The 27191-nt window shown below is 40.1% G+C and overlaps 1 protein-coding gene across 2 annotated transcripts in view; it reads left to right on the plus strand.

Moving 5' to 3' along the window:
* The window catches only part of DPY19L1 (dpy-19 like C-mannosyltransferase 1), a 147705-nt gene extending 132436 nt beyond the window's left edge, over positions 1-15269 (plus strand). For both annotated transcript variants that reach the window (XM_069960354.1, XM_069960353.1), the window contains exons 20-23: positions 2555-2729; positions 4419-4518; positions 9495-9620; positions 14435-15269. In XM_069960354.1, the coding sequence (XP_069816455.1) occupies positions 2555-2729; positions 4419-4518; positions 9495-9620; positions 14435-14588 (555 nt within the window). In that variant the 3' untranslated portion in view covers positions 14589-15269. The remainder of the gene's footprint in view (positions 1-2554; positions 2730-4418; positions 4519-9494; positions 9621-14434) is intronic.
* The last annotated feature ends 11922 nt before the right edge of the window (positions 15270-27191 follow it).

Here is a 27191-nt window from a genome sequence, read left to right on the forward strand (position 1 = left end):
GTAAGTATATGAATGTGTAGGGTCTGCTGGTAATTTGGTATATGTGGATTCATCTGACAGCTGTCGATGTGCCTCCTGTAAATAGTAATCCTTGGACAGAATGACAATATTGCCAGGAACATGATGGGGATTCCTCACAGTTACATTTTGCTGGGTTATGTATTGTCCCTCCCCCAAAAGGTGGGGGTGATAGAAAGCGGTTGCTTCTTCAAAAACAAACTGAACTTATCATTAAATATGATGCGCTTGGCGCCCTGGGTCTTAATACTCGTAGTGTTGTGAATATTGCATGAATCCCTATATCCGAATATGCTAGCCAGTGTAATTTGTACTTTATTTTAATTGGTGTTTGTTTGTTTGTCACTCACATTGTTTGATAAAGTTGCACACATAAACGGAGGTGACGTACCAGTCACATGAGGATTCGTCAAAGCGGCATTAAGCCGCGAAACTGCGGTCACCCACCTTGTCTCCCCCGCTCCCCCTGCGCACAGCAATAAAAGCCAATATGGTCTGAGTCTGAGTCTGCTGGTGAGTGCCTCCTTTTATCCTTTATTCATTTTTCTCTGAACCTAGCACCAAGAAATCTATAATAAAGTAAGGTATGAAAACTGCCGAATTAAGGCTTTACATCTGTGTAGATAAGTCCTCATACAGAAAAGGGGTGGCAGTGTCATTTTAATGGAGACCGTTTTTTTGCTTTTAGAAAATTCTGGTTGCATGGGTCTAATGTAGTACTTTGTCACATGCATAGTGGCAAATAGATGTTGCTGTTTTTTTTACAGTGGACCTATAATAAGGCAATGTGATTCCTTCGAGCAGGGACTGTTGGAGCTTGCTGTATGACCAGAAACAGAAAATCTTCTTTTCTTGTAGATTACCCCTCACATGCCGAATTTGTGGCTGTGACATGTAAGGTGTATGCTGGATTGTACTGGTGCTAGTGGGTCTCTATGGCAGCCTGGGGCCATGTAAAGGCCTCCAGGTCTGCCATGGATGTACCCGGCCTTGTCTGCAGTAATATACAATTATACATGAAATGGTTAACACCAAAACTATATGTTTGAACAGTGAAAGTCGCGGTGGTCTGCTTGTTAGTGGGGTGATTGTTAGTGAACAATATGTACCGGTGTCTGCAGTTAGCAAGAACTGTACAGCCCTAGCCTAGTGAGAAGTTTTATGTTGCTAATGACCTATATGCTAAATGTTACCTCAGCTCAGCCAATCCGTTTCCTGCCAAACCACTGAGTGGCTGAGCGGAATGTCAGGAAGCAGGCAGAAGTGCAGACGGGTAAAGTATTCACTGGGCCGTAGCAGGTTAAGGGGGATGGTAACAATCCCCTGCGAGTATGTAAATCCATAGAAAATAAGAGTATTGGGAATCGCAGATTTTACTGCGGAACTCGCTATGATCCGGCACGTATGAACCCACCCTAAATTTGTTTCTGTCTCCTGAGCCCTCAATTGTTGTGTGCCAAATGGACTACAGCAGTGTCCTTCTTTTCCCTCCATTGTAAAAGCCCAGGTAAGTCCAGCCTTGTGTTCTCTTACTCATTACCTCTGTATCCACTTGCTTCTGATGACCCTATTTCACTGACAGCCACTAGATAAAAAGGACATGGGCTGGAGCTACCTTTTGTTTTTGCGCCTTGTTTATATAATAACAACATGCTGGAAAGGACAGGGGTATGTCCAGAATCCTGATGACTAGTTACATTTAGCTATGGGCTTAATTACACCCCTGTTATTCCCCTGACAGGTCTGCTTTAAAGTGTAACTATCATTTGTAAAAACTTCTGACTTCTCATAGTGACGTGTTAGAAGTGCATATCGGTGGGGGTCCAGGTGTGGAGACGCCCACCAATCACCAGACTAAAGGGGCAGAAGTGCTCATGAGCGCATGCTCTGCCCCTTCATCTCTGATATACGGAGATGAATTCTATAGACTGCTAATACGAGCAGTCTCAGAATTATAATAGGAGCCTATGGAACCTCTAAGTTCCATAGGCTCCATTATACTTTTAGTAGATGCAGTTATAGCAGAGATGAAAGGGCAGAGTGCACGCTGCTGAGCACTTCTGCCCCTGCATTCTAGTGATCGTATGGGGTCTCAGCACCCGGACCCCCACCGATACAAACTTCTGACATGTCGCTATGACATGTCAGAAGTTTTTAGAAATGAAAGTTACAATTTAAAGTGTCCCTGTCATTTTGAAAAAAACCTTTTGAAGTCTTTCTATCTGGCTTAATGGAATCTCTGTCGCTGCAGTTGACTGGCCCCAAATTCATTCTAATACGTCTGTCAACTGCAGTCAGATGGAAAAGGTATCCAGTCAAGGAGAGAAGCGTTCAGTAACGTGCTTCTTCCTGCACATTCTAGCAAATGGTGTTTGTGTAAAGATTCAAACAGTGACCAATCAGAACTTTTGATAGGTCTTTGTGATGTCAAGTTTTTTCATGCTCTGTATTTTGACCCTGCAGTTATCTTGTTTCTGTCTCCTTCTAGCTAACATGCATACTATATAATGTAATGTTTTCCATTTTAACATTGCAGCTCTTTGGGTGGATCTTCAGCCGATTGAATCGCCCACTGTTTATACTTATCATAGTAATATTGATGTGTATACAAGGTATTAGCAACATTCAAACTCAGCTGAACATAAAAGGAGAATTCAGCAACATAGCGCAGGAAGAACTGTTGGAATGGATAAAATTTAGTACAAAACCAAGTAAGTTTTTTTCTAAATATATTCCCTCTTAAAGGAGAAGTGTGGTGAAAATTTTTTATTAAAGTATTGTATTGCCCCCCAAAAGTTATACAAATGACCAATATACACTTATTAGGGGAAATGCTTATAAAGTGCACTTACTACTGCATCAAGGCTTCACTTTCTGGATAAAATGGTGATGTCACGACCCGACTCCCAGAGCTGTGCGGGCTGTGGCTGCTGGAGAGGATGATGGCAGAGGGATGCTCAGTGTTCCTCCAGTGCCCTGTGTCCCTCAGTGTCCCTCTGCCATCATCCTCTCCAGCAGCCACAGCCCGCTCATCTCTGGGAGTCGGGTCGTGACATCACCATTTTATCCATGAAGTGAAGCCTCGATGCAGTTGTAAGTGCAGGGAAAAAAGCACTTTATAAGCATTTCCCGTAATAAGTGTATATTGGTGATTTATATAACTTTTCTGGGGCAATACTTTAATTAAAATTTTTGCTGGACTTCTCCTTTAACTTTGAAACTATCAAAGACATGCATAGGCTGATGGTATTGCAGAATTACAGTGAATGGAGATAAGTAGAAGTAGCAGACACATTACATGGACAAGAGTGCTGTTGAGCAGAGGTATTTGTCAGAATGGTTGCTGCAGGCTTCTTTTTTTATTTTAATCTTCTCAAGTAGGGCTGGGTGATATGGCCAAAAAATAAAATCTCGATTTTGATTTTTTTTAAATTATTTTCTCAATTCTCGATTTAAATCTTTTTTTTTTTTAATTTATGCTGGGTGTAGTAGTAAAGGCATAGTGGATAAGGGGTGTAGAAGCATAGAAGACAAGGGGTGTAGTAGTAGATAAGGGGAGTAGCAGTAGTGGATGTAGTAGCAGTTTTGGGAGTAGTATTGAGGGTAGTAGTAGAGCAGTATTAGGAGCAGTATTGGGGGTAGTAGTAGAGCAGTATGGAGAGTAGTATTGGGGGCAGTAGTGGAGCAGTATTGGGGGCAGTAGTAGAGCAGTATTGGGGGTAGTAATAGAGCAGTATTGGGGGTAGTAGTAGAGCAGTATTGCAGTACTGACTGCACTGACTAGCACCCACAGTACAGTATGGAGGCTGTACCGTACATGACAGGTCTTCCAGAAAGATGGCCCCACTGGACGCACAGTGGTGCTCCGGGTGGGGGCATGTGGCGGCGGCGGTGGTGCTCCAGGTGCGGGCGAGGGCTCCAGATGCGGGCGGGCAGGGGCTGCGGTGCTCCGGGTGCGGACAGGCGGTAGCTGCGGTGCTCTGTGTGCGGGCGGACGGCGATCATGTAGGTGAGTGTGTGAGTTTGCGGTCCTGCTCTAACCTGCAGGAGAAGCAGCTTGCCTGGAGCGCCACTGCTCCCCCTGCAGGTCGGAGCGCATTTTTTTTTTTTTTTTTTTCCTTGAAAATCGATACGATTTTTAAAGAGATTGAAATCTATTTTCAAAATCTAGGCGAATCAAATTAATTTGATTGATCGGCCAGCCCTACTTTTATATGATTAACACCTTGCAGCACCAAGAGCACTCACTAGTAACTCCAATCTTTCCATGTTGCAGTCACCTCCAGCAATTTACACCCTATTGCACACTTCTGTGTCATTGACACAAATTTAACAATTTGTAGAACTATCTAGAACATAAAACTGTATATATTTTATATGGCTTATTTACTGTTACCCAGATGCAGTATTTGCTGGAGCAATGCCCACTATGGCAAGTGTTAAATTGTCAACAGGACGCCCCATTGTTAACCACCCTCATTACGAAGATGCAGGTTTGCGGTGAGTTACTTTAAATATTACCCCTGGGGCAAGATATACTGTAGATAGCACAAATTATTACAATTATTACATTTTAACAACTCCCCCCTCATACTGTATGCCTCCCGAACCCCTTTGTAGCTGTTACCTCATAACTATATACACCTTCCCTCTGCAGGTAGTCCCCATACCCCCCTCCCTGTAGTTTGCCCATATTCACTGTCATCTACTGTGCATCTTCTTACCAATCTTACCTCCCCTGCAGCTTGTGTTGAGCAGGTGGGGGTAGAGCATGACAAGTCTAGTACCCAGCCACCCAGTGTCAGGGAGCTAATCACTAGGGCTTATTTTTGGAGTAGGGCTTATATTTAAAGCTTACTCTTAAAAAAAAACTGCAAAATGACACTAAGTCGTATTTTTGGGGCAGGTCTTTTTGGAGAAATACTGCAATTGGACTATATATTAAAAAAAAAATGAAAAGTGTATGTGTATATATATATATATATATATATATATATATATATAGAGAGAGAGAGAGAGAGAGAGATAAAATTATGGTTAAAATGTTTAAAGGAAACTAAACTTTTTATATGTTGTCAGTGCATTTCAGCTTTTCAATGCGATTCAGAAGTCAAAAGTTTAACTGTTGTGGCCTGAAAACAGGGCAATATTTTACACCTTTACTGCTAGTACCCTGTTATTGCTTTTGACTACCTTCACCCATGGTGTATGGAAGGAAACATTTCCATTACCTTTTGATAAAGTTTATTTGTCAATGTTTTTGTGGTTCAATCAGTGTTAAAGGGCTTATCCAGCGCTACAAAAACATGGCCACTTTTGCCCCTCTCTTGTCTCCAGGTCAGGTGGTTTGCAATTAAGCTTTATTTACTTCAATGGAACTGAGTTTCCAACCCCACCCAATCTGGAGGCAAGAGCGGGGCAAAAGTGGACATGTTTTTGGATAACTGAATAACCCCTTTAACTTCAAAGATCAGGACTGGAATCCCACACTTTCCATAACATGCATATTTTTGTTTAAAAAAAAAATGTGTATGCAGAGACAGGGTGTACATAAAATGTTTACACTTATGTGTTTCAGACAGTGACAGCATACACTGTACAGTATCATAAAAACCCTTTTAAAGTTCTTGCAACCAATAATAAGAGGCATTAGATGACATCTGATAAAAATCTGAGTAAAATACAAAAAATTTTTGGCCAAAGAATTAAAAAAAAAAGAAGTTAAACAAGAAAAAGGGTCTGGATTGTTAGAATTGGTTACAGGCAGAAAAAAAATCTGTGTGAACTAGAGCTTGGCGATATGGCCAAAAAAATCTCAATTTATTTTTAAAGTGAATCTGTAGCCATCCACCCCCCTCCCCCAAAGCACTGGTAACGTTCCTTCCCTGTGTGTTTCAAATAGCTCCTGGTGCCCCTCCTTAGGGTTAAAAAGTGTTTTTAACTGCTCTTTTATTGAGCCAGAGCAGTGTCAAAGAGGCAGAGCCTAGAGAGTACATGCACTAGGCCTGCAATGCCTTTCCAAAGCTTTGAAGGAGTACTTCATGTTGTAGCTGTTATGCTTCACCAGCGTTTAGGATCTGTCATTTGTGCAGTGCAAAGCTGGTGAGGAAGATGGCACTGTAGCTTAGAATAAGGATAAGCCATCAGTGCACCTGCAATGGTCTGGACCACAACGGCGCATACGCAGAGTTCAAACAGCGCTTATGAGGAGAAATCCTGCCCGGCTCCGGATAAATAAGAGTTGTTTTAACTGTAAAGTCGGTACCAAGAGCATTTTCAATTAGACGAAACAGTACAGATTCTTTTTAACATTCCAGACGATTCTCAATTTTAAATCTGGATTCTTTTCTTTTTGCTAAATAAAAAAAAAACACACACACCAGGAAACAGTTCAAGCAGTACTAGCAACATACCCATATTCCCCCTACAAGATTATCATGCCCTCCTGCCCTCCCCACTTTTACGCCTGCGCTGTGCACAGCTCAGGTCAGAGTTCAACATTGCAGAAAAGACATGAATGTAGCATCCCCATTGCTATTAACCCCTTATTCTCTGCAGAGTTTAATTGATGTAGTGTATTGGAAACACGGCTTGGCACTGAGCCATAACTTGTTTTAATGGTAATGATATGGGATGCTGCTAGGGGGTGGGGCTAATTCACACTGAAGCTATGGAGTCTACAGCAGTGTGATAGGCAAATTCATAATTTTTGGGAAAAATGAAAACATGTGTGAACACGTGTGTGAACACAAGAATAAAAGCTATGACTCCAGATTATATATATATATATATATATATATATATATATATATATATATATATATATATATATATATATATATATATATATATATATATATATAATGTGTGTGTGTGTGTGTGTATGTATATGTATATATATATATATATATATATATATATATATATATATATATATTTAAACATTCCTGTAATTCAGTCAATGAAGGTACCTGGTGTTTAGAAGCAGTTATCCAGAATGCTGCCAAACACCGCCCCTTTTAGATTTTGGCACTTTTTCAATGCCATTTTACAGAGGCAAGGTTGCCCTGATAGTTTACAAAACATTTGGCTAGTTCTGATTTTTGTGAATCATTACCTGGGCAACCTTTCTCTCCATCCATATATAGCATTGAATAAGGTGTCAAAACCTAAGAGGAAGGGACTGGTAGAAAGAATGATGAAATCATGAATAGTTATGAATATTGGTTTTAAACACCCTCATGGAATGAATTACATGCTGATGTAGAGATCCTGAGGGGGCTCAGAGATCTAATACAAGTAAGGTTAAAGTGACTCTGGACCCCGCCAAACCGCTTGCATCTTCAAATAGCTGATTTTAATAAAAGATCTGTCCTGCGGTCCATTTGGCAGGTGATGCAGTTATTGTCCTAAAAACAACTTTTAAACTTGCAGCCCTGTGCCAAACTGGCGTGGCCTGGAGTGTCTGTGCATTAGGCTGGCACAACCTCTCTGTCCCTCCTCCCCGCCCTCTTCATCATTAGGAATGCCCCAGGCAGGTATTCTCCTATTCATCAGCTGTGTGAACACTGCACATGGGCTGGATCGTTAAGGCACCTGTGCAGTGTTCACTGCAGAGGAATAGGAGAATACCTGGCTAGAGCATTCCTAATGATGAAGAGGGTCAAATCTGCAGCAGAAAATCCGCTGCGATACGGTGCGTGTGAAGCTACTCTTAAGAGTAGCTTTACATGTACTGGATCCGCAGCGGATTTCACGCTGCGTGTATGGGACCCGGCCCCTTTAAAACCCCAGCCACCCGCAGCCCTGGCCCCGAGCATACATTACCTGCTCGGCGCCGCGGCTGTGTGTGACGCTCCCAGCTCCCCTCGCTCTCCATCAGCCAATCAGTGCTGCCTGACTGGCTGATGGGGAGCGAGGGGAGCTGGGAGCGTCACACACAGCCGCATCGACGAACAGATAATGTATGTCCGGGGCTGCGGGTGTCCGGCGGCGGGGGGGGGGGTTAAAGGGATCGGGTCCCATAGAGGCAGCGGACTCGCAGCGTGAAATCCGCTGCGGATCCGGTATGTGTGAAGCTACCCTTAATTTTTTTAGGACTATAACTGCATCACCTGCCGAACAGACCCCAGGACAGATCTTGGATCAAAAGCAGCCATTCGAAGGTACAAGTAGTTTGGGGGGGGGGGGGGGGCAGATTGTGGGTACAGAGTCGCTCTAAATTGGAAAACCCCTTTAAGATATAGACATAAAATTGAGAATACTGGGTGAATAAATTAGGCTGGGTTCATACTGCGTTTTTGCAGTCCATTTAACTGATCTTTTTTATGGGAAAAGAAATGGATGCAAAAATTGATACAGCTGTGTGCAATCCGTTTTGATCCATTTTTCCATTGACTTTCATTATTATGAAAAAAACAGATCAGTTTTTTGTTTTTGTTAAGCATTAATGAAAATGTGGTTGAGCACATTTTTGTGTGCATTAAAATGCGAAAAGGACTGCAAAAAAAACTGTGTGAACCCAGGCTTACTGGGGAAAAAAAACAGAATTTCAGAGTGCCGAATATATTTATCATATAAATATATAATGATTGCTCCAAAGGTAAAGAAAATCAGTACTTTGGTGACATACTCTGACATCAATGTTTTGTTCTATGCATACACAAGGACAAGTTGTTCTTATTCTCTCATGGACACCTCTTATTGTTGCCCCATCATAGCTCTGTTGTAGTTATTCTTTAACAGTAACTGTTCAATTACTGGAAGACTTTCTATTGTCTCCCTTATGGAGTTTTTTTTATCTTTAGCCTGATTATATTCCTTTGTCTTTTTAAAGCAGGTGCCCCTAGCGGGCATGAGTCTTTTGTCCTTGCCAGCTATTATTTATGCTAGCATGGATGTGGTTTTCTGTTTTGGAGTAGATCAATGTCCTCTTGACCTGTGCTTTAAGCATGTTGTATGTGTAGTTGCAAAATAGCTAAAGCTAAGCTAAAATAGGGAAAATCTACCTGATTAGAATGTTTTGTCATGACATGTTGAATATTAGCCCAATTACAGTAGAACAAAGCTCACAAAACTGAAATACAGTTTAAGGCTGGGTTAACACTACGTATATTTCAGTCAGTATTGTGGTCCTCATATTGCAACCAAAACCAGGAGTGGATTAAAAACACAGAAAGGCTCTGTCCACACAATGTTAAAAAAATTGAGTGGATGGCTGCCATATAACAGTAAATAACTCCTATTATTTCAGTACAGCAGCCGTTGTTTTAAAATAACAGCAAATATTTGCCATTAAATGGCGGCCATCCACTCAATTTCAACAAGATCCTTTCTGTGTTTTTAATCCACTCCTGGTTTTGGTTGCAATATGAGGACCACAATACCGACTGAAATATACGTAGTGTGAACCCAGCCTTATAATGTTCTACCTCAGTATATAATTTTCTGTGCCCTTTATGTTCATTTATTTTCAGAGCAAGAACAAAAATGGTGTACTCCATGTATAGTCGTAAACCAGCTAAAGAAGTAAAGAAGCGCCTGGTTGACATGGGTGTTCAGTATTTTATCCTGGAAGATGCATGGTGCACAAGGAGAACAAAGTAAGTATTTGGAAATATCATGTAATATGTCTTCAATACACACCCGTCTCTAAAAGGGCCTCCTTGACCCTATTTAATCTGCAGTGGGCACAAATCATTGTGATTGCAGAAATGGCCAAGCAAACTGTTCCATCCTGTTTCCTTAAAGTGTCACTGTCGTGAATTTTTTTTTTGCAGAAATCAATAGTCCAGGCGATTGTAAGAAACTTTGTAATTGGGTTTATTATCCGAAAAATGCATTTTTATCATGAAAAATCAGTTTGAAGCTCTCCCCCCTGTCTTCATTGTTCTCCTATGGAGAGAGCTAAAGAAAAGACCAAAACAGGACAACAAAGAGTTAATCTACAAATCCCTCACGGGATATCTCCTGTGACAGTCACCAGTGACCTGTCTGAGCTCGGATTACAGCTGTCACCCAGCTCTGTGCCTGTAATCCTCTGTTATCTGCTTTCTGCTGCCGGCTAACTCCCTCCTTCCTCCTCCCCCCTCCCCTCTCCCTAGAACAGACAGGGTACGTCTCCTGCAACAAGTCACAATTTTCAGATTTTTCAGAGTGGATGAAAAAGAGGAAGGAGGGGGGGACCTGGGAAAAGGCTTTTTACATGCAGATAATTGCAGATTTGGCTAATAAACCCAATTACAAAGTTTCTTAAAATCGCCTGGACTATTGATTTCTGCAAAAAAAAAAATAAATACGACAGTGACTCTTTAAAGAAGAAGTTTGGCCAAAAGTATTTTTTAATATGTTATTACTTATGGAAAGTTAGACAAATTCCTAATGTACATTAATTATGGGTAATGCACATATACTGCTATTTCCCTTAATTTGGTAAATGATAAAGGCTTCAAACTCTCTCAAAAACCATGACGTCACTCTATGGATTCAATGGCTGTCTATGTAGCACGTCTATGTATGCACACATATACTCTGTACTACTCCTCCCATCATCTGCTCATAGTATGAACAGATGATGGGGGAGTAGAACCAGGGCCATCCCCAATCACCAAATAGCCACATATACACTGTACTACTCCACTTATCATCGCTCATACTATGCCGCTCAGCAGCATCGGCGAGGAGGCTGCATGTGATGGGAATAGCCCTGGTACTACTTCCTCATCATCTTCTCATACTATGAGCAGATAATTGGAGCAGTAGTTAAGTGTATATGTGGGGGCTGTTTGGTGATTGGGATGGCCCTGGTACTACTTCCCCATCATCTGCTTATACTATGAGCAGATGATCGAAAGAGTAGTACATTGTATATGTGTGCATACATAGACATGTGTTAGTTACATAGACATCCATTGAATCCAGAGTGTCCAGCAGGGGGCACACTTTATATAGAAGTCAATGGTACTCATTCACTTCTATATATAGTGTGCCCCCTGCTGGACACTCCATATGAAATACAACTGATTTGTGACGTCACAGTTTTTGAGAGAATTTGAAGACTCCATCTACTAAATTAAGGGAAATATCAGTATATGTGCATTTCCCATAATAATTGTACATTAGGAATTTGTCTAACTTTTCATAAGTAATAACATATTTAAAAATATGTTTTGGCCGGAGTTGTCCTTTAATACCTGTAAGGGTAAATGGCAACAGAAGTATGGTAACAGTGTGGCACCTATAGGTATGCTGTTTATATTTGTCAGCCATGAATATATTGTAGACAAAGAACAAGCAGGGAAGTTTGAGCCGTATATGTTTCAAAATTATAATAAAGAATAGGCTATAAGGTCAATTTTGTATATCTTGTAATCTGTTCATATAAATAGTATTCTATGGATATGTCAAATGTTTTGATGGGTGTTCAGACCACCAATCACTAGAACTTGCAGGTAGAAACAAACAAGTGTTTCCATAGGCTTACTATTGAGGATCCATCTTCTGAGGATGGAATAGGGAGAGAATACACTTGTGTTTTAGTGCATTTTCCCGCACCTTGTATATTTCAAAACTTTTTAAAAATGGCAGTGCCTATGGCCAGGTCTATACAGGATATGGACTGATTATTCATACCCCTACATATTTAGCTCTCCATATTTCATATCCATATTGTTCCCTATAATATCAGCCCAGAACGAGTAAGTGGGCAGTTAGTTGTCAATGTATTTTTATGGATCTTGTCACAAAACAGATGCATTGCCAAATTAAAATCCATTAGTATAAGTAGTAATATGTTTGGAGACAGGAGCTTGTCCTGTCTCTGAGTACCTTAAACGCCGCAATCGCTATAGATCGTGGTGTTTAAGGGGTTAATTATGCTGGGCTCCCAGAACATTGATGTGTGCAGGACCCTTCTCACTGCAGCGGGCCCACATACATTTGCAGCCCCTCACAGTCAGGAACGTAGATATACATTCCTTCTGCGTGGGGTATGTGGATCATATATATACTAGAAAATGTACCCGGCGCTGCCCGGGTACAAAGTGTCAGTGTGTTAATTAGATTTGTTCTAAGGTGCCCAGGAGGCCAAGCTAAAGGTATTGTTTCATCTGAGTTAATCAGTGGAATTAGTGTATACCTGTAGTTCATAGTTGGAGGGGTTCTGTATAACCACAGTGTATAGTTTTTAGGGGTCTTGCATATCTGTAGTGCATAGTTGTGGGGGCTGTATACCTATAGTGTATAGTTGGGGGGGCCCTGTATACCTGTAGTGTGTAGTTGGGGGGGCTGTATACCTGTATTGTATAGTTAAGGGAGGTCCTGTATACCTGCAGTGTGTAGTTGGTGAAGGTCCTGTATACCTGTACTGTATCGTTCGGGGGTCCTGTATACCTGTAGTATTTAGTTGGTGCTGTATACCTGTAATGTATAGTTGGTGGAGGTCTTGTATACCTGTAATTTATAGTTTGAGGGTCCTGGATACCTGTAGTGTATAATTGGTGAAGGTCTTGTATACCTCTAGTATATAGTTCGGGGGTCCTGTATACCTGTAGTGCATAGTTTGAGGGTCCTGTATAACTAGTATAGAGTTGGTGGAGGTCCTGTATACCTGTAGTGTATAGTTGGGGGTCTTATATACCTGTAATATAAAGTTGGTGGAGGTCCTGTATAGCTGAAGTATATAGTTGGTGGAGGTCCTGTATACCTGAAGTGTATAGTTTTGGGGTCCTGTATACCTGTAGTATATAGTTGGTGGAGGTCCCGTGCACCTGTAGTGTGTCGTTTTGGGGTCCTGTATACCTGCAGGGTCGTATTTACCATTAGGCACCCATTGTCTGGTGCGTAGGGTAGCACCTTGCAGAGGGGCAGTACCCTCCTGTTCAGACTTGCCAGAAAATCTGGTGTCTTTTCGAGAGGGGTATGGCGGTATTGGTCAGTTCTGGTATAGAGGTGTTATCCAGTCACAGTATGGCGGTATTGGTCAGGTCTGGTATGGCAGTGTTATTCAGTCACAGTGTATCGGTATTGGTCAGGTCTGGTATGGCGGTGTTATCCAGTCACAGTATGGCGGTATTGAACAGGTCTGGTATGGCACTGTTCTCCAGTCACAGTATGGCGGTATTGGTCAGGTCTGGTATGGCAGTGTTATCCAGTCATAGTATGGCGGTATTGGTCAGGTCTGGTATGACAGTGTTTTCCAGTCACAGTAAGGTGGTATTGGTCAGGCCTGGTGTGGCGGTGTTATCCAGTTACAGTTTGGCGGTATTGGTCAGGTCTGGTATAGCAGTTTTTTCCAGTCATAGTATGGTGGTATTGGTCAGGTGTGTTATGACAGTGTTACCCAGTCACAGTTTGGCGGTATTGGTCAGATCTGGTATGACAGCGTTATCCAGTCACAGTATGGCGGTATTAAACAGGTATGGTAGTGTTATCCAGTCACAGTATGGAGGTATTGGTCAGGCTTGGTGTTGCGGTGTTAAATGTGACGTGTGGAGCTATTACCTACCTATCCTGATGCTAATTGGTGAGTGAGGATGGGGCGTCTTCAGGTTTAGTAAGGGTCCTGTTTAGTAAGGGGTCCTGTATACATATACTGTATAGATGGGGTAGGGTCCCTGTATACATGTACTGTATAGATGGGGTAGGGGTCCCTGTATATACATGTACTGTTTAGATGGAGTCTACCAGTTATTACTGTGGATGTTGTGAGGCAGCTTCCCTAGCAACCATTGCTCCCTGTGAAAATGAAAGTAGTAATCCTATTGGTTGCTAAGGCTCCCAACTGCCGTTTACTGCTGGAGACATGCAGCTATTTATATCACCTGTGTGCAGTGAGGAGATTTTCCCATTCATCTCTATGGGGCGCCGCTCTTCCCCCTCCCCCTCCCCTCCTGTATATCTGGCGGGGACGGGACCTTCGCAATAACCTTCCCGGGTACCCAATGTATCTGTGGGCCAAATTTGGGGTCAAACGGTTCAGGCATTTGGAAGTCTATACGGGACAGACAGACAGACAGACTTTCATTTTTATGATATAGATATATACAGATTGCTGACCTGAAGTGGTTAAAGACTGTCTAGTCTTAATTTACACCAGCTATTACTTTGCTTGAAGTGCAGCAGAATTTTAAGCCAGATTCAGGTTCATTTTAGGGGGTATTTAGGCCACACTTAGTCATGCCCCTTTTCGTACCAGGTGGAACTGCATCTGAAAGTGGTGGAAAAAATGTCTAAAATGCATAACAAGTGTGGAGAAAGTCTTGTGTGCCACTTTTTTTAGCCTGAATTCTGGCAAAGACACATTTATACATCTGGGCCTATATTCGTTAAATATATTTTGCCTATTCTCTCGGGGGTGAGGGTTTATGAGTATTTCATGGTGATGTATAATTATTGATGATATTTATTTATTTTTCAGAACTGGTTGTACCATGTCAGAAATCTGGGACATAGAGGATCCATCTAATGTTGGGAAGACCCCCTTATGTTCTATTTTGGCCAAGGAATCCCTGCCACACTTTTTTACTGTATTTGAAAATAATGTTTACAAAGTTTTAAAAGTTAACACTTAAATTAAAAATAATCCCATTTCATATCAGATAAATGTGTTTTTAATTCCGGTATGACCTGGTTTTACAGATGTTTGTAGTCTGAGATTTTGTAACATACACAATGCTATGCAAATCTTTATTGCTAAGAAAAGTGAAAAAAATACTTTACATTCTTCTATGGAAAGCTGCAATCATTTTGTTTAGCGTTGCTAAAGTTGCAAATGAATGAGTAGAACGCAAGACCTACAAAAACTGCCTTAAAATGCTTTCATTTGGCAGAAGTTTCTTTTATTTTTACAGTCATGCACCAAAGAGAATATGGAATATGTATATTTATGTAATAATAATAATAGGTGTTATGCTCAGCACTGTTCTATGTTGGTTTGTTTTGTTATATTACAATTTTTAAATTGACTTGTGCTGATTGTATTTTATGATTGGTCCCATGGGAAAGTGGTGTTGACTACAGTTCTAAAAAGGAATGCAACCTTCAGGGCCAGTTTTAGTGCAGTATACCTCACATTATGAGTAATTTGGGGCTTTGCCAGGTATGCCCACTTTTTCTACAAACCCCTCTGATCATACTTATTTTCTCCAAGGTCACATTCATTATAACCATTGTATATTGGAACTTTGTGGAGAAATCACCATTTATAGGTATTATGGATTTTTTTTCTCTTCATAGTTTTTATATCATTTTAAAAAGTGGCTAATTCAGTATTATATTACATTTTATGTTCTCTGTTTAATTTAACATTCCAATTTACTTGAGCTTATTGACAAAAACCAGTGAGCAGCAAGCTGTTACATTTCATATTATATGTCTGAGGTACTAGAAAACACCCATCGCTAACCATATTTGCTCAGAAGTAGTTTTAGCAGTGTTTTTATTTGTTAGATGTTCTGTTTTCTGCTGCACCTGCAAACTAAATCGTACAACAGTAATATCTTTTTACTCTTTGACCAATGAATTTGTGATTTAGCCATCAAGGTTGGTCAGGTGTTCTAGCATATTTTGCTGACTGAAATGTCTTAAACTACTTAAAGGGGAGCTACGAAATATAAATTATAGAAGGTCCTTTCTTTAGTGTATATGAGAAATGTAAAATAAGAAAATTTACGTATTTGTCCTTGGGGCTATCTTCATACACAGTAAAAATAAAAGCCAAATATAATGGAAAAATAGGTACAAAAACACGACCATATTTTTAATCTAACCTAAATGTCAGTCTGTGCACACATGAAAAGCTTTATATTTTTATCTGACATTAGCACAGTATTATATTTAAACTATAGGGGTTACCCAGTGTTAGAAAAGCATGCCAGAAACAGCACAACTCTTGTCTCCAGTTCAGGTGTGGTTTGCAGTTAAACTCCAATCACTTCAATGGAAATGAGTTGCAAAACCCCACCCTAACTGGAGACAAGACTGGTGCTGTTTCTGAAGGAGAGGCCATGTTTTTCAAACTTCTTTAACATCTCATTGTCACAACCCCCCTTAATCTATGTGCATGTTCTCCACACCATCCACAAGCTTAGATGCTGCACATTCAATATATACTGTATAAAACTTGTCAGTGTCTTCTTTCTGCTTTAAAATTGCTTAATTTTATCGGTTGACAGTGTGATCTATGCGGAGCTTCACGGCAGTTGGGCCCCTTCCCCTATATGGACAGTGTCACCTAGGCAGGCTTGACAGCCATTGGGCCCCCTCTCCTCTATAGGTGAGGGGACCCAACTGCTGTCAAGACCCGTCTAGGTGACACTGTCCCTATAAGGCAAGGGAACCAACTGCCTTGAAGACCCGCATAGGTAACACTGTCAACCAATAAAATTAGGCAATTTTAGAGAAGAGAGACGACCCAGACAAGCGTTATACAGGTAAAAACAAAATGATTTAAAAAAAACAAAAAAAAAACAGAATTATGGGTCTATAAGGTGCAACATTTAACACATGACACAATAACATTACTACCATGACACCTAAACCCCACATACAGCAAAAAAGAGCACCCCGGAATCAAACCCTGACCACAGTAATAATGTAATGCAGTATTCCCCCTCTGGGACCCAAAGGACATAAAAAATAATAATTACCGCTACACGCAATACAACTACAGATGTACAATAGTATAATAGGCAGGGGTTTTGAGGCCCTCGATCCCCTGCTTATTATACTTTTGTACATCTGTAGCCATATTGGGTGTAGCGGTAATTGTACTATGTATTTTGCTTTGCAAGTACTGTATTCTCTTTCCTGAACTTTTTAGCATTAGGCCCCGTTCCCACTGAGCAAAGCTAGCGGAATTCCGCGACGGAATTGTCCGCCGCGGAATGCCGTTAGCCTCCCGCTCATAATGGGACTCTATGGGAGGCGCGCGCTGCTGCTCTATACGCGCTGAAGAATGAACATGTTCATTCTTCAGCGCGGACAGGGCAGGAGCGCGCGCCTCCCATAGAGTCCCATTATGAGCGGGAGGCTAACGGCATTCCGCGGCGGACAATTCCGTCGCGGAATTCCGCTAGCTTTGCTCAGTGGGAACGGGGCCTTACTGTGTAACACTCTTGGACATATTGGCACTTTTGCATGTTATTTTTGTGTACGTTTTTCTTTTTATGTCGTTTGGGTCCCAGTGGGGAATACTGCATTACAGTATTATTATTCCTGTGCTCAGGGTTTGATCCTGAGGTGCTCTCTTTTGCTGTATGTGGGGTTTATATGTCTAGTTAGAAATGATGTTGTGTCATGTGTTATAGTTTGCACCTTATAGACCCATGACTGGGGTTCTTTTTATCTTTTTGTGAACAATAAAAGCATTTTATAAATGCATGTTTTTTTGTTTGTAGTACATATTACTTGCATTGGGATTGTGGCCTTTTTTCTTAGGGGTCTTTAGATGGTAATAGGTGTTATACAGGTATATATTGAATGTGCAGCATCTAATCTAGTGGATGGTGTTAAGAACCGCACATAGAGGAGGGGGAGGGGGAGGGTGGAGGTAACAGTATTACTTTAAGCTGCATGTGCTATTGGGACCCCATTACAATACATTTGTTATAAAAAACAAAGTATACCTGATATAACACATTGATTGTTTACTTGTGTTCTTAAAAGGAATCCTGTCTGGAGTTTCGGGCAGTTTGAAATGGGCAGGCTCCTTTACTATATTGAACGAAGGTTTACATATCGGAGAGGAATAATTTAAAAACTATCAGGGAATGGGGCATCGCATCACCAGGGCGATCTCGGACAACATCCCCTTGCCCCACCAGGCTTGATTGAGATGCCTCTCCCTATACACAAATAGGAAGAGATTGTCAGTTGAGCAGGGAGAAGTTGGCTAGGACCAGCCTGGTGACTTGAAGCCTTGTTCCTAGCCAATTCTAAAACTTAGATTTTTCTGAAACAATGCAGCATTTCAGAGTAAATCAGTTTGTTGTAATAAGGGAGCCTATGTTCCATGCTGCCCATGGTCCCAACCTAAATACCGGATGATTCCTTATTACATATTAACCATGGTGCCTTAGATCGTGCTACTTTCATGTGTTCTGGGACATTCATAAGGCACATCGTGGATTTCCAAATGTGATGCTAGTTATAATAAGCAATTAGAAACTTGCTTTAATCTTTCAAACTGTTCATTGTGAAATCACATAAATGTCCTTTACTTTACTTTTAATTTAATTTCTAAAATTCACAGAGATACTGTAGTTGATCTGTTAATAAATGCAGCTCATGTGAGTTAGAGAAGTAATTCTTACCGTATAATGTATTGTATAAGATTAAAGTAGACCTAATAAATATGTAGAAACTTAGTGACCTATTACTGTACATGACATTTAAAGACATTTTAATGTCATAGTATTATGCTGAGATATTGTAATGTAAAATAACTCAGAATACTGTGGAATGGAATATTTGAATATGCATTTTCTAAGCTATACAATCCAGTTCCAGGCCTTTAAATTCAAGTAAGATATCAGAAATGTTTTGTGGTCTTTATTGTCTTGATTATTATTATTACTATTTATTTTCCGGATGGTCTGCTTTAGGTTTAAGTATACAGCTACAGTGGTTATTTAAATTCACATAAAATGCATCTATTTGTAGACTATGGGGGTATTTATCCAAACTTCTGCAAAGGAACAGGGTTTTTTTAAGGCCTTTGAAAAATGAAAGCTGGAATGTGGTTGTCTTCTGGAACTGTTTTATTGCACTAAGGCTGGGTTCACACTGCGTTTTTGCAATCCGTTTTTTTTTCATCCATTTTTTGAAAAAAAAAAACGGATGAAAAACGGATTGCAAAAACGAATGCAGTTGTGTGCATCCGTTTTGATCCGTTTTTCCATTGACTTCCATTATAAAAAAGAAACGGATCAAAACGGATCCTTTTTTTTTTTTTTTTTTTTTTTTTTTTTTTTTGACGGACACAAAAACATTGCTGACACTATTTTTTTTGTCCGTTATAAAAAACTGATCTGTTAAACGGATTGCAAAAACGCAGTGTGAACCCAGCCTAATTATGATAAGTCCCCGCTATATCTGTATGATTTTCATGTAAACTTGAAGTAAAGGCAAAGTTAAACTAAGTACTTAGTTTTATGTAAAAGAAAAAAAAAGGCCTTACACAGTTGCGACCTGTAGGTAATTTGACTTTATGTGGCATAGCCATGGTGAGATGTGGTGTAGCCCATGTGGTTGTATATTTAGGACCTTGGTTCTCAGCCTGTGGTACTTGCATTGTGTACATGCTGTGCTTCATTAGGCGGCACAGGGTATGATTATAGTAAAGTGGGTACTTAGATTGTTAAAGCCAGGGGTAGTTTGTTGTCATATTCCAGCCATGTTTAGAATAGTCAGCATGATTTTTGTACTTTTTGCAGTATGATAGAGAAATGTCACTACCTGTGGTGGTGGGGGAGGGGGGTTGTTTTTTTGTTTTTTTCTGTGGGTATATTTTTCTCTTTCTTCCTTAGGAAATTGAATGGAAATACACCATTCAGAGATTGTTGTTGCATGGAATAGAAATAGATATTTGTTTTTACCCAAATCCTAATTTATAAATAGAGCAATCAATAAATGTTACCACTTAATCATTACTTGTAGGTAGAGGGCCATTGACTTCCTGATGAGCAGTATTGTCACCATCAATATTGAGAAGTATATATAGCTGACACATTGTAGAGTGCAGGACAGGGTTACTTGAGGACTGCTGTCACTGACCACTTTCATCCTGTTAAAAAAAAAAAAAACAGAAGTTTGCGGGGCACATTCTGCAAAAATGATCTCCTCATATGTCACAGATAAATTTGTGAAGATGACATTGATTGGTCTAAGATCACTTTTTATCTGTAAAACTATTAATCATATTGGACCCAGCTTAAACATTCTTGTTACTAGAATTTGACATAAGTTCAAGCATACATACATATTAAAGTTGCCATTTGCTTAGAATCTTTTATTAGATGTAAAATAAAACTTAAGTGAGAAAATGTTTCAACTGTGTATAGAGCATCTTTACCATTGTTGGTCTGAGATCACAGATTTACCAGTGTCCTACATGGATCTATCTGTGGCATTAGCAATTAAATAGGGCTTAAATGCTGAATTACCATATTTACTAACTGTTGCAGTAAGATCACAAGTTCTAAGCAGATTGAAAAGCTGCAAACCACATAGCTCAGAAAAGGATATGGTCCATATTATTGCAAGCTTAGAGCAATTATTGGTTTGCTTACTTTACACCAGATTTATATGCCAAAACACCCCTTTTCAAACAAGGGGCACATTGCATTGCATTGCATTACATTAGTAAATCTGCCCCATTATTTATACCTTTCTGCTTTGCTAAATGCAGATCAAGAGTGTTTGGTTTAATTAAAGTGGTCTCACCTGTGAACAGTGTTAAAAAAGAAGTCCCCAAAAATAAAAAATCACCTGCAGGCAACGCCGCTCTCTGACACCTCTCTTTGCTTCCTGGTATGTCACGGCACTGGCTCCTGCTGGTGCAACATCATGACACAGCTGATGGATTGCCTGCTCAGCCAGTCAGTGACTGCAGCGGACTCCCACCCCAATCACTGGTTGGCTGAGCTGGCAATCCATCAGCTGGGTCGTGATGCCGCAGGAGACCAGTGGCTGTCAGAGAGCAGTAAGGCAGCATTGTGGACACATGGTGATGGGTAAGTATACATTATGTCCCTGCACCTCCCCGTCTGCAGGTGATTTTATTTATTTATTTTTATTTTTTTTGCAGGACTTCTTTCAATTTAAATATCAGGGTTGTCTGCTTTTGACTAGACTGGCGAATAGATGGCGATCCTGGAAGTATTCTCTCCCTCTTTTATTGTAGAATTCCCTGATTGGGCATGTAAATTGGTTTTATTCACCAAACGCACCCTTTTAAGTACTTTGTTATGCCTTGCAAGAAAAAAAGACATATAGAAACTGTCTGAATCAATAGCATAAACAGGATAAGGAAAGAAATTATCCACAGCAAGCTCCAATTCCGTAAAAAAAATTGTTGCTGTTTATTTCATTCCACAGATAAAATGTAAATCCATTAGTAAAAAGCTCTAGTGACTGTAAGTAGTGACCCTAAGACCAGTTATAAATGTTAGTAGGTGTTAGTTCTTTAGAGAATGTTGGTGATTTTCATTCATATTAGTTTTTTGCCACGTATGTTAAAGTGACACTGTCATCCCCTTTTTGCATTTTGACTGCTCTCCACAGGTGTAAAGGGTAAATGTTACAGCTTTCATTACTTATTTTATATCATACCTCATGGTGCTTGTTCTGGTAAAAAGTCGTTTTTATCACCTGTGGATTGGTGTATGTGGGCGGGGCCTAGAAGCCTATATCGCTCCGCCCCTAGCGCCACTTATCCCTGCCCCCACCCGTGACATTGCCGCAAAAGCCCCGCTCCCTCAGCGGCCATTGGAAGGGCCAGCCTAAAGCTCTAGGCCCCACCCCCCTAGATTGTCTTACACCAATGGCGGCTGAGGGGGCCTATGCGATGATGACGTCGCAGATGAGGGCGGGGCTAAGTGGTGCTAGGGGCGGAGCAACGTGGCACATAGGTCGCGAGGTCCCGCCCACATATACCAATCCACTGATGATAAAAACGACTTTTTACCAGAACAAGCACAATGAGGTGTGATGTAAATGTTACAGCTTTCATTACTTATTTTATATCACACCTCATTGTGCTTGTTCTGGTAAAAAGTCGTTTTTATCATCAGTGGATTGGTATATGTGGGCGGGACCTCGCGACCTATGTGCCACGTTGCTCCGCCCCTAGCACCACTTAGCCCCGCCCTCATCTGCAACGTCATCATCGCATAGGCCCCCTCAGCCGCCATTGGTGTAAGACAATCTAGGGGGGTGGGGCCTAGAGCTTTAGGCTGGCCCTTCCAATGGCCGCTGAGGGAGCGGGGCCTTTGCGGCAATGTCACGGGTGGGGGCAGGGATAAGTGGCGCTAGGGGCGGAGCGATATAGGCTTCTAGGCCCCGCCCACATACACCAATCCACAGGTGATAAAAACGACTTTTTACCAGAACAAGCACCATGAGGTATGATATAAAATAAGTAATGAAAGCTGTAACATTTACCCTTTACACCTGTGGAGAGCAGTCAAAATGCTAATAGGGGGTGACAGTGTCACTTTAAGTATGTTCTCTCTCAGTATAGAAGACGATTTATGTAGAGAATTCTTATATGCAGTTAATTATAATCCCTCTCTACCAGAACAGTGTTGTTGACATTGCAAACACCTTGATGTATAAAATAATGTTAGGAAAACTAGAAACATTGAGACTTTATATATTCTAATGGATTTTGAAATTCAGACCGCTCCTTTAAGGGGTTCTTCTGACTGAAGTAATAGCTTTGATGCATCATATGAATAAGGGATGACATGGAGACTGATGGTTTTCTTCAGCCACAAATCCAGAACAGGCAAATGTAAAGCAACCTTTTATGTTCCTTGAGGCTTTAAAGCATAATTTATTTGAATTGAAATCAGAACCATGATCTGAATAACACGGTTTACAAAAAAAAAACTTCATATATGCATCCATGTTGCTATTTATTATGGTAAAGTGAATCCTTGTTTAGGCATTTTTACAAAGATTTAAACTCAAAATAAAAAAATCACCAGTGAATATAGATCCTTGAGTCATTTTTTTTTACGCCCAGAAATGAAAACCAGGATATCAAGCTCATTTAGGAACGAACGCCTTTTATTTGCAGATATCTGTGTAAATCTGCATTGATGCTTTACTCTGAACTTCATCACTGCAGATTATATCTATTCAAAAGTGTAGGGAAAAATAGGTGATGCCCCCCTATGGGAGCCATAACAGCTACCATTTCCTGTTGTCACTTTTAGAAAGAAACCAGAAATGCAGATGTTCTAAACATTTGGCAAGATATGGCCTCTATATTGTGTTATTTTCTTATTTTTGGTATTGTTACAGTAATGTTTTTTTTTTTTTAACAATATGCACATACTGATAAAGGTAAAGTGTAACTGCCATTTCAAACAACTTAGCAGTAATCAATAGTACTAGCAATTATTAGAACCACTGTAATAGGTTTTATTGGGCAAAAAGTCTCCTTCTATACTCACAAGGCTGTTTTCCCACCACCCCTCTTACTACTTAGCTGTTGTAGAGAAGCATAGTGAAATGGGTTTACTGTGTCCATTACGGTCTATGGAGGGGGAAGAGTGTTCTGGGAGAGGAGACAACCAGCCTATGCAGTGTGCAGTATAGGAGCCAGCACAGCATCCTGCAATCTTACCTCACAAGTTCCCAAACCAGCACTAAGCAGTCTGACTTGTGAATACAGCTTTTTCTGTGCCTAGACAGTGTCGAAACTGCACAGGCTGGTTCTCCCTTCTTCCTGCTCATTCATCTTCCTCAGCCCCTCCATAGGTTATAATGCACTCAGCAAACCTGTCTTCATTTTGCTTCTCTGTAATTTAGCCTCTACTCTTTGTCTTGATACTGCACTGATAAGAAGTGAGGGGAAAGTACAGAAAGAAGCTCTTTTGCCTAACAAAACCTATTACGGAGTTTCCTATAATTGCTTGTACTATTGATATCTTAAAAGTAGTTTGAAATGACAGGTACACGTTAAGGCCTTCAAAATAACCCATCACACACAAGCTGAAAATTGAGCTCCCCCCCCTAAAAAAAATGCCTAACACAAAGTTATACTTATCTGGTCTAATGTAATTTAGAGGTCCTTCTGTTCTTATGACCATTCCTGCAGACTTAGCAGTAACTTTGATCCCAAACAGTGTTTTTTACGAATCACCTGGAATCCTCTACGAGAAATAACACTCATACAGAGTGCTATTTCCTGTACAGGTTTTCTGGCTGGGCACCTTCCAGGGCATGAGTGAGTTAGCAGGCTGCAGGAACAAGGAGGAGGTACACCATGCATCTCCTGGTCATTGGGACCAGGTAAATCTTTAAAGCGTTGCGGTCACTAAATGGAAACTATTGACGTATTGAACCATCTGCGAGGAACAGGATCACAGTGCTATAAGAATCGGTTGTAAATAATTATTTTTACGCCTATGGCCATTTTTTTCTATTCTGTCTGCACTGATGGCCAATACCCATTACACTCAGGGTACAGTCAGACTAAAGAATCTGCACAGGGTCTTCAGGTGGATTCCGGACATGTCAATTCTTTGGGCGGACGGCGGAATCCGCCGGCAAGTATCATTGAGTGTATCATCTCTATTACAAAAACATTTCACATGTAAGGTATCCGCAGCGGATTTCATGCTGCAAGTTGCAGCAGTTACCTCTCCTGTCAGTGTCAATGTGATTACATATTTGCCCCAGGATTATCATCCCGCTGCAATTAAGTGCCGCCCCCATTAAACAGACCCCCCCCCCCCCCCCCCGAAACGGGTAGATACTTTACCTGCTCTACTCTCTGACCGCATCTGAACCAATCAATGCATGGCCCCGCGGGACCTCCGGGAGTCTCAAATGCGGCCGGAACGTTGAGCAGGTATCTTCCCGGCGGCAGGGGGTTAACAGGGGCTGAACTTACATACTCTCATCGGGATGACAATCCTGCAGCGAGTATATAATCACATTGACACTGACAGGAGAGGTATCGCTGTAAACTCGCAGCGTGAAACCTGCTGCGGAAACATTACGTGTGAATCTAGCCTAATAGTTTCCAAGACTTGTATATTGATAGCCTATACTTAGGATAAGCCATCAGTTTGATAGTGTTCCTGTTCCTAAAAATCTCTTCAATCATCTGATCATCATACGGTCAGACCTTGATTTTGTATCAATGGGCTATCCTTAGGATTTCATAATTTTATTTTACCTACATCTTTGTGTAAATATATTGGCAACAATTTGTAACATTTAAAATAATATACTAAATATCTATGTTGTCTAAAAAGATTTTAGATGGTTAAAAGACTCCTGAAATAAATATATATATATATATATATATATATATATATATATATATATATATATAAAAATTGTATTCAACTTTTTCCCCAGTTTTTGATAAACATTATATGTTTTGTTCCAGTATAATTTATTTGGTGTGATATAATTTTGACATGGTTGGAGTCAGATTAATAGATTTGTCTTTTAAAGGGCCAGATTATTATAATCTTTGTATACTTTGATAGCAAGTTAAAGGGATTTATTTTCTAAATGTAACCTGTACTGTTTTTAAAATGTTCTATTACATTGCATTATTTAAAAAAAAAAAAAAGTGTTTTGCTTAGAGAATATAAAAGTGGTTTTTTTTTTGTTTTTTTGTAAGCACCCTCTATGATGAATGGATGTCAGGCAGCGGGGATTTGTCTTGTGCAGTATGTTACAAAATTCAATAGAGGGCTTAACAAAGAACCTAAGTTATAAAAATTATTACAGTTGCCATGTGTTATTATATGTTATATACTGCTAGCATTATGAAATGAACTAACGTGAAAGCTTACTTAGGACTATTGACTAATAATTTATCTGCTCATGCTGTTTGGTTGATGGCTTTTTTATGGTGCATCTGGAATGTAAAGTACTGCAAAGGGTGCTTTTATTTACTTTCCTGTTAAAAACGTTATTCCAAGTGCTTTAATGCATGTGTTGTGTTTTGATTATTTTTACACAATATTAATCATGGTTGCATGGTTTATACAAATTATAATATAAAGTTGTGGTTGAATGCAAATTCTTTTAATGGTACCTTATTTTACGAACAAGTTTTGGTAGACCTTGTAAAGACTTAAATTTTTACCATATTTGTCTTAAATACTTATTTCTCATTGTTGTTCTTGCCTCACAAGAATGAAAAGTTTATTGTGCATTTATTTTCACAAAGCACCTAGAAAGCCAATACAATGCCATGAAAATGTTAAAGTGATAATGTCATATTCAGTAATACAGCATTTAAGGATCAACATGTTTTACTACTGTAGCAGAAAAGAGTATTTTTATGAAGTTTGTATGGTTTACATATCTATATTGAAGAATAAAAACAATTTGTATTTCTCCATGGTAACTTGTTTTTTTAATCTAACCTGTTTTTTATCTATGCACCTGATAAGTAAGAAAAATAAAATAATGTAGCCCAGTCATAGAGTTTGCATGTCATATTGGTATCCACAGAGTACTCCAGTTCCTCTGGCAACTCTGGCCATTTCCTCCCACTCATTAGGACAGTGGATTTAGAGGGGTTCTGTCACCTCCCACCCACCTTCTCATATTTCTAAACTAAATTAATTTGTAACCCTTTACTTCTTGGCATTTCACTATTATAAGCCTACAAACTGGGCATGTTGATGCATAGAAAGGACTACTCAGCTCAATAATATAATGGAGAGGACTAGTGGTGCATTTACACACACAGATTTATCTGACAGATCTTTGAAGCCATAGCCAGGAAAGGATTTGAAAAGAGCAGAAATCTCAGTCTTTCCTTTATGACCTATTCCCTGTTTATAGTCTATTCCTTGCTTTGGCTTCAAAGATCTGTCAGATAAATCTGTTTGTGTAAACGCACCATAAGACTCCTTCATTTGTGGGCTTGTAGGAAAGGAATTCAAGTACATAGAAAGATAAAAATTGCAGATATAGAATCAGAGTTGTATAATCTACTGATGTATTATGTACAGATAAGTTTAATGGGTGTTTTGGAGGTGACAGGTCCCTTTAAAGGCTATTTAAAGGGACCTGTCACCTCCAAAACACCCGCTAAACTTTAGTTGTTGGTAGATTATAAATCATAGAGTATACAATGCTGATTCTATATCTGCAATTTTTATCTTTCTATGTACTTGAAATCCACACCCCTGTTATAATGCCAAGATTTTTGTTTAAATAAATCAGACCAAGCTGAATCATTTTACAACTGTTTCAAATGTTAATGTTACATATAGTCTATAATTCAATTGAAAAAAAAATGTTTTGGTGGGCTCCGAAACAGGAGGTGGGCCACCCTATCTAGAAGTTCCAGGACGACATATAATCCCCCAGCACTGCTACACATGTCTCACCCAGTCACTCACTGCCTCTATCCAGTAAACTGGCTGCGGGTAGATAGTAAAGAAACTATACTCACCAGCCACTGC

The sequence above is a fragment of the Dendropsophus ebraccatus genome, chromosome 2, assembly GCF_027789765.1.
Source record: "Dendropsophus ebraccatus isolate aDenEbr1 chromosome 2, aDenEbr1.pat, whole genome shotgun sequence".
In the NCBI taxonomy this organism is placed as follows: domain Eukaryota; kingdom Metazoa; phylum Chordata; class Amphibia; order Anura; family Hylidae; genus Dendropsophus; species Dendropsophus ebraccatus.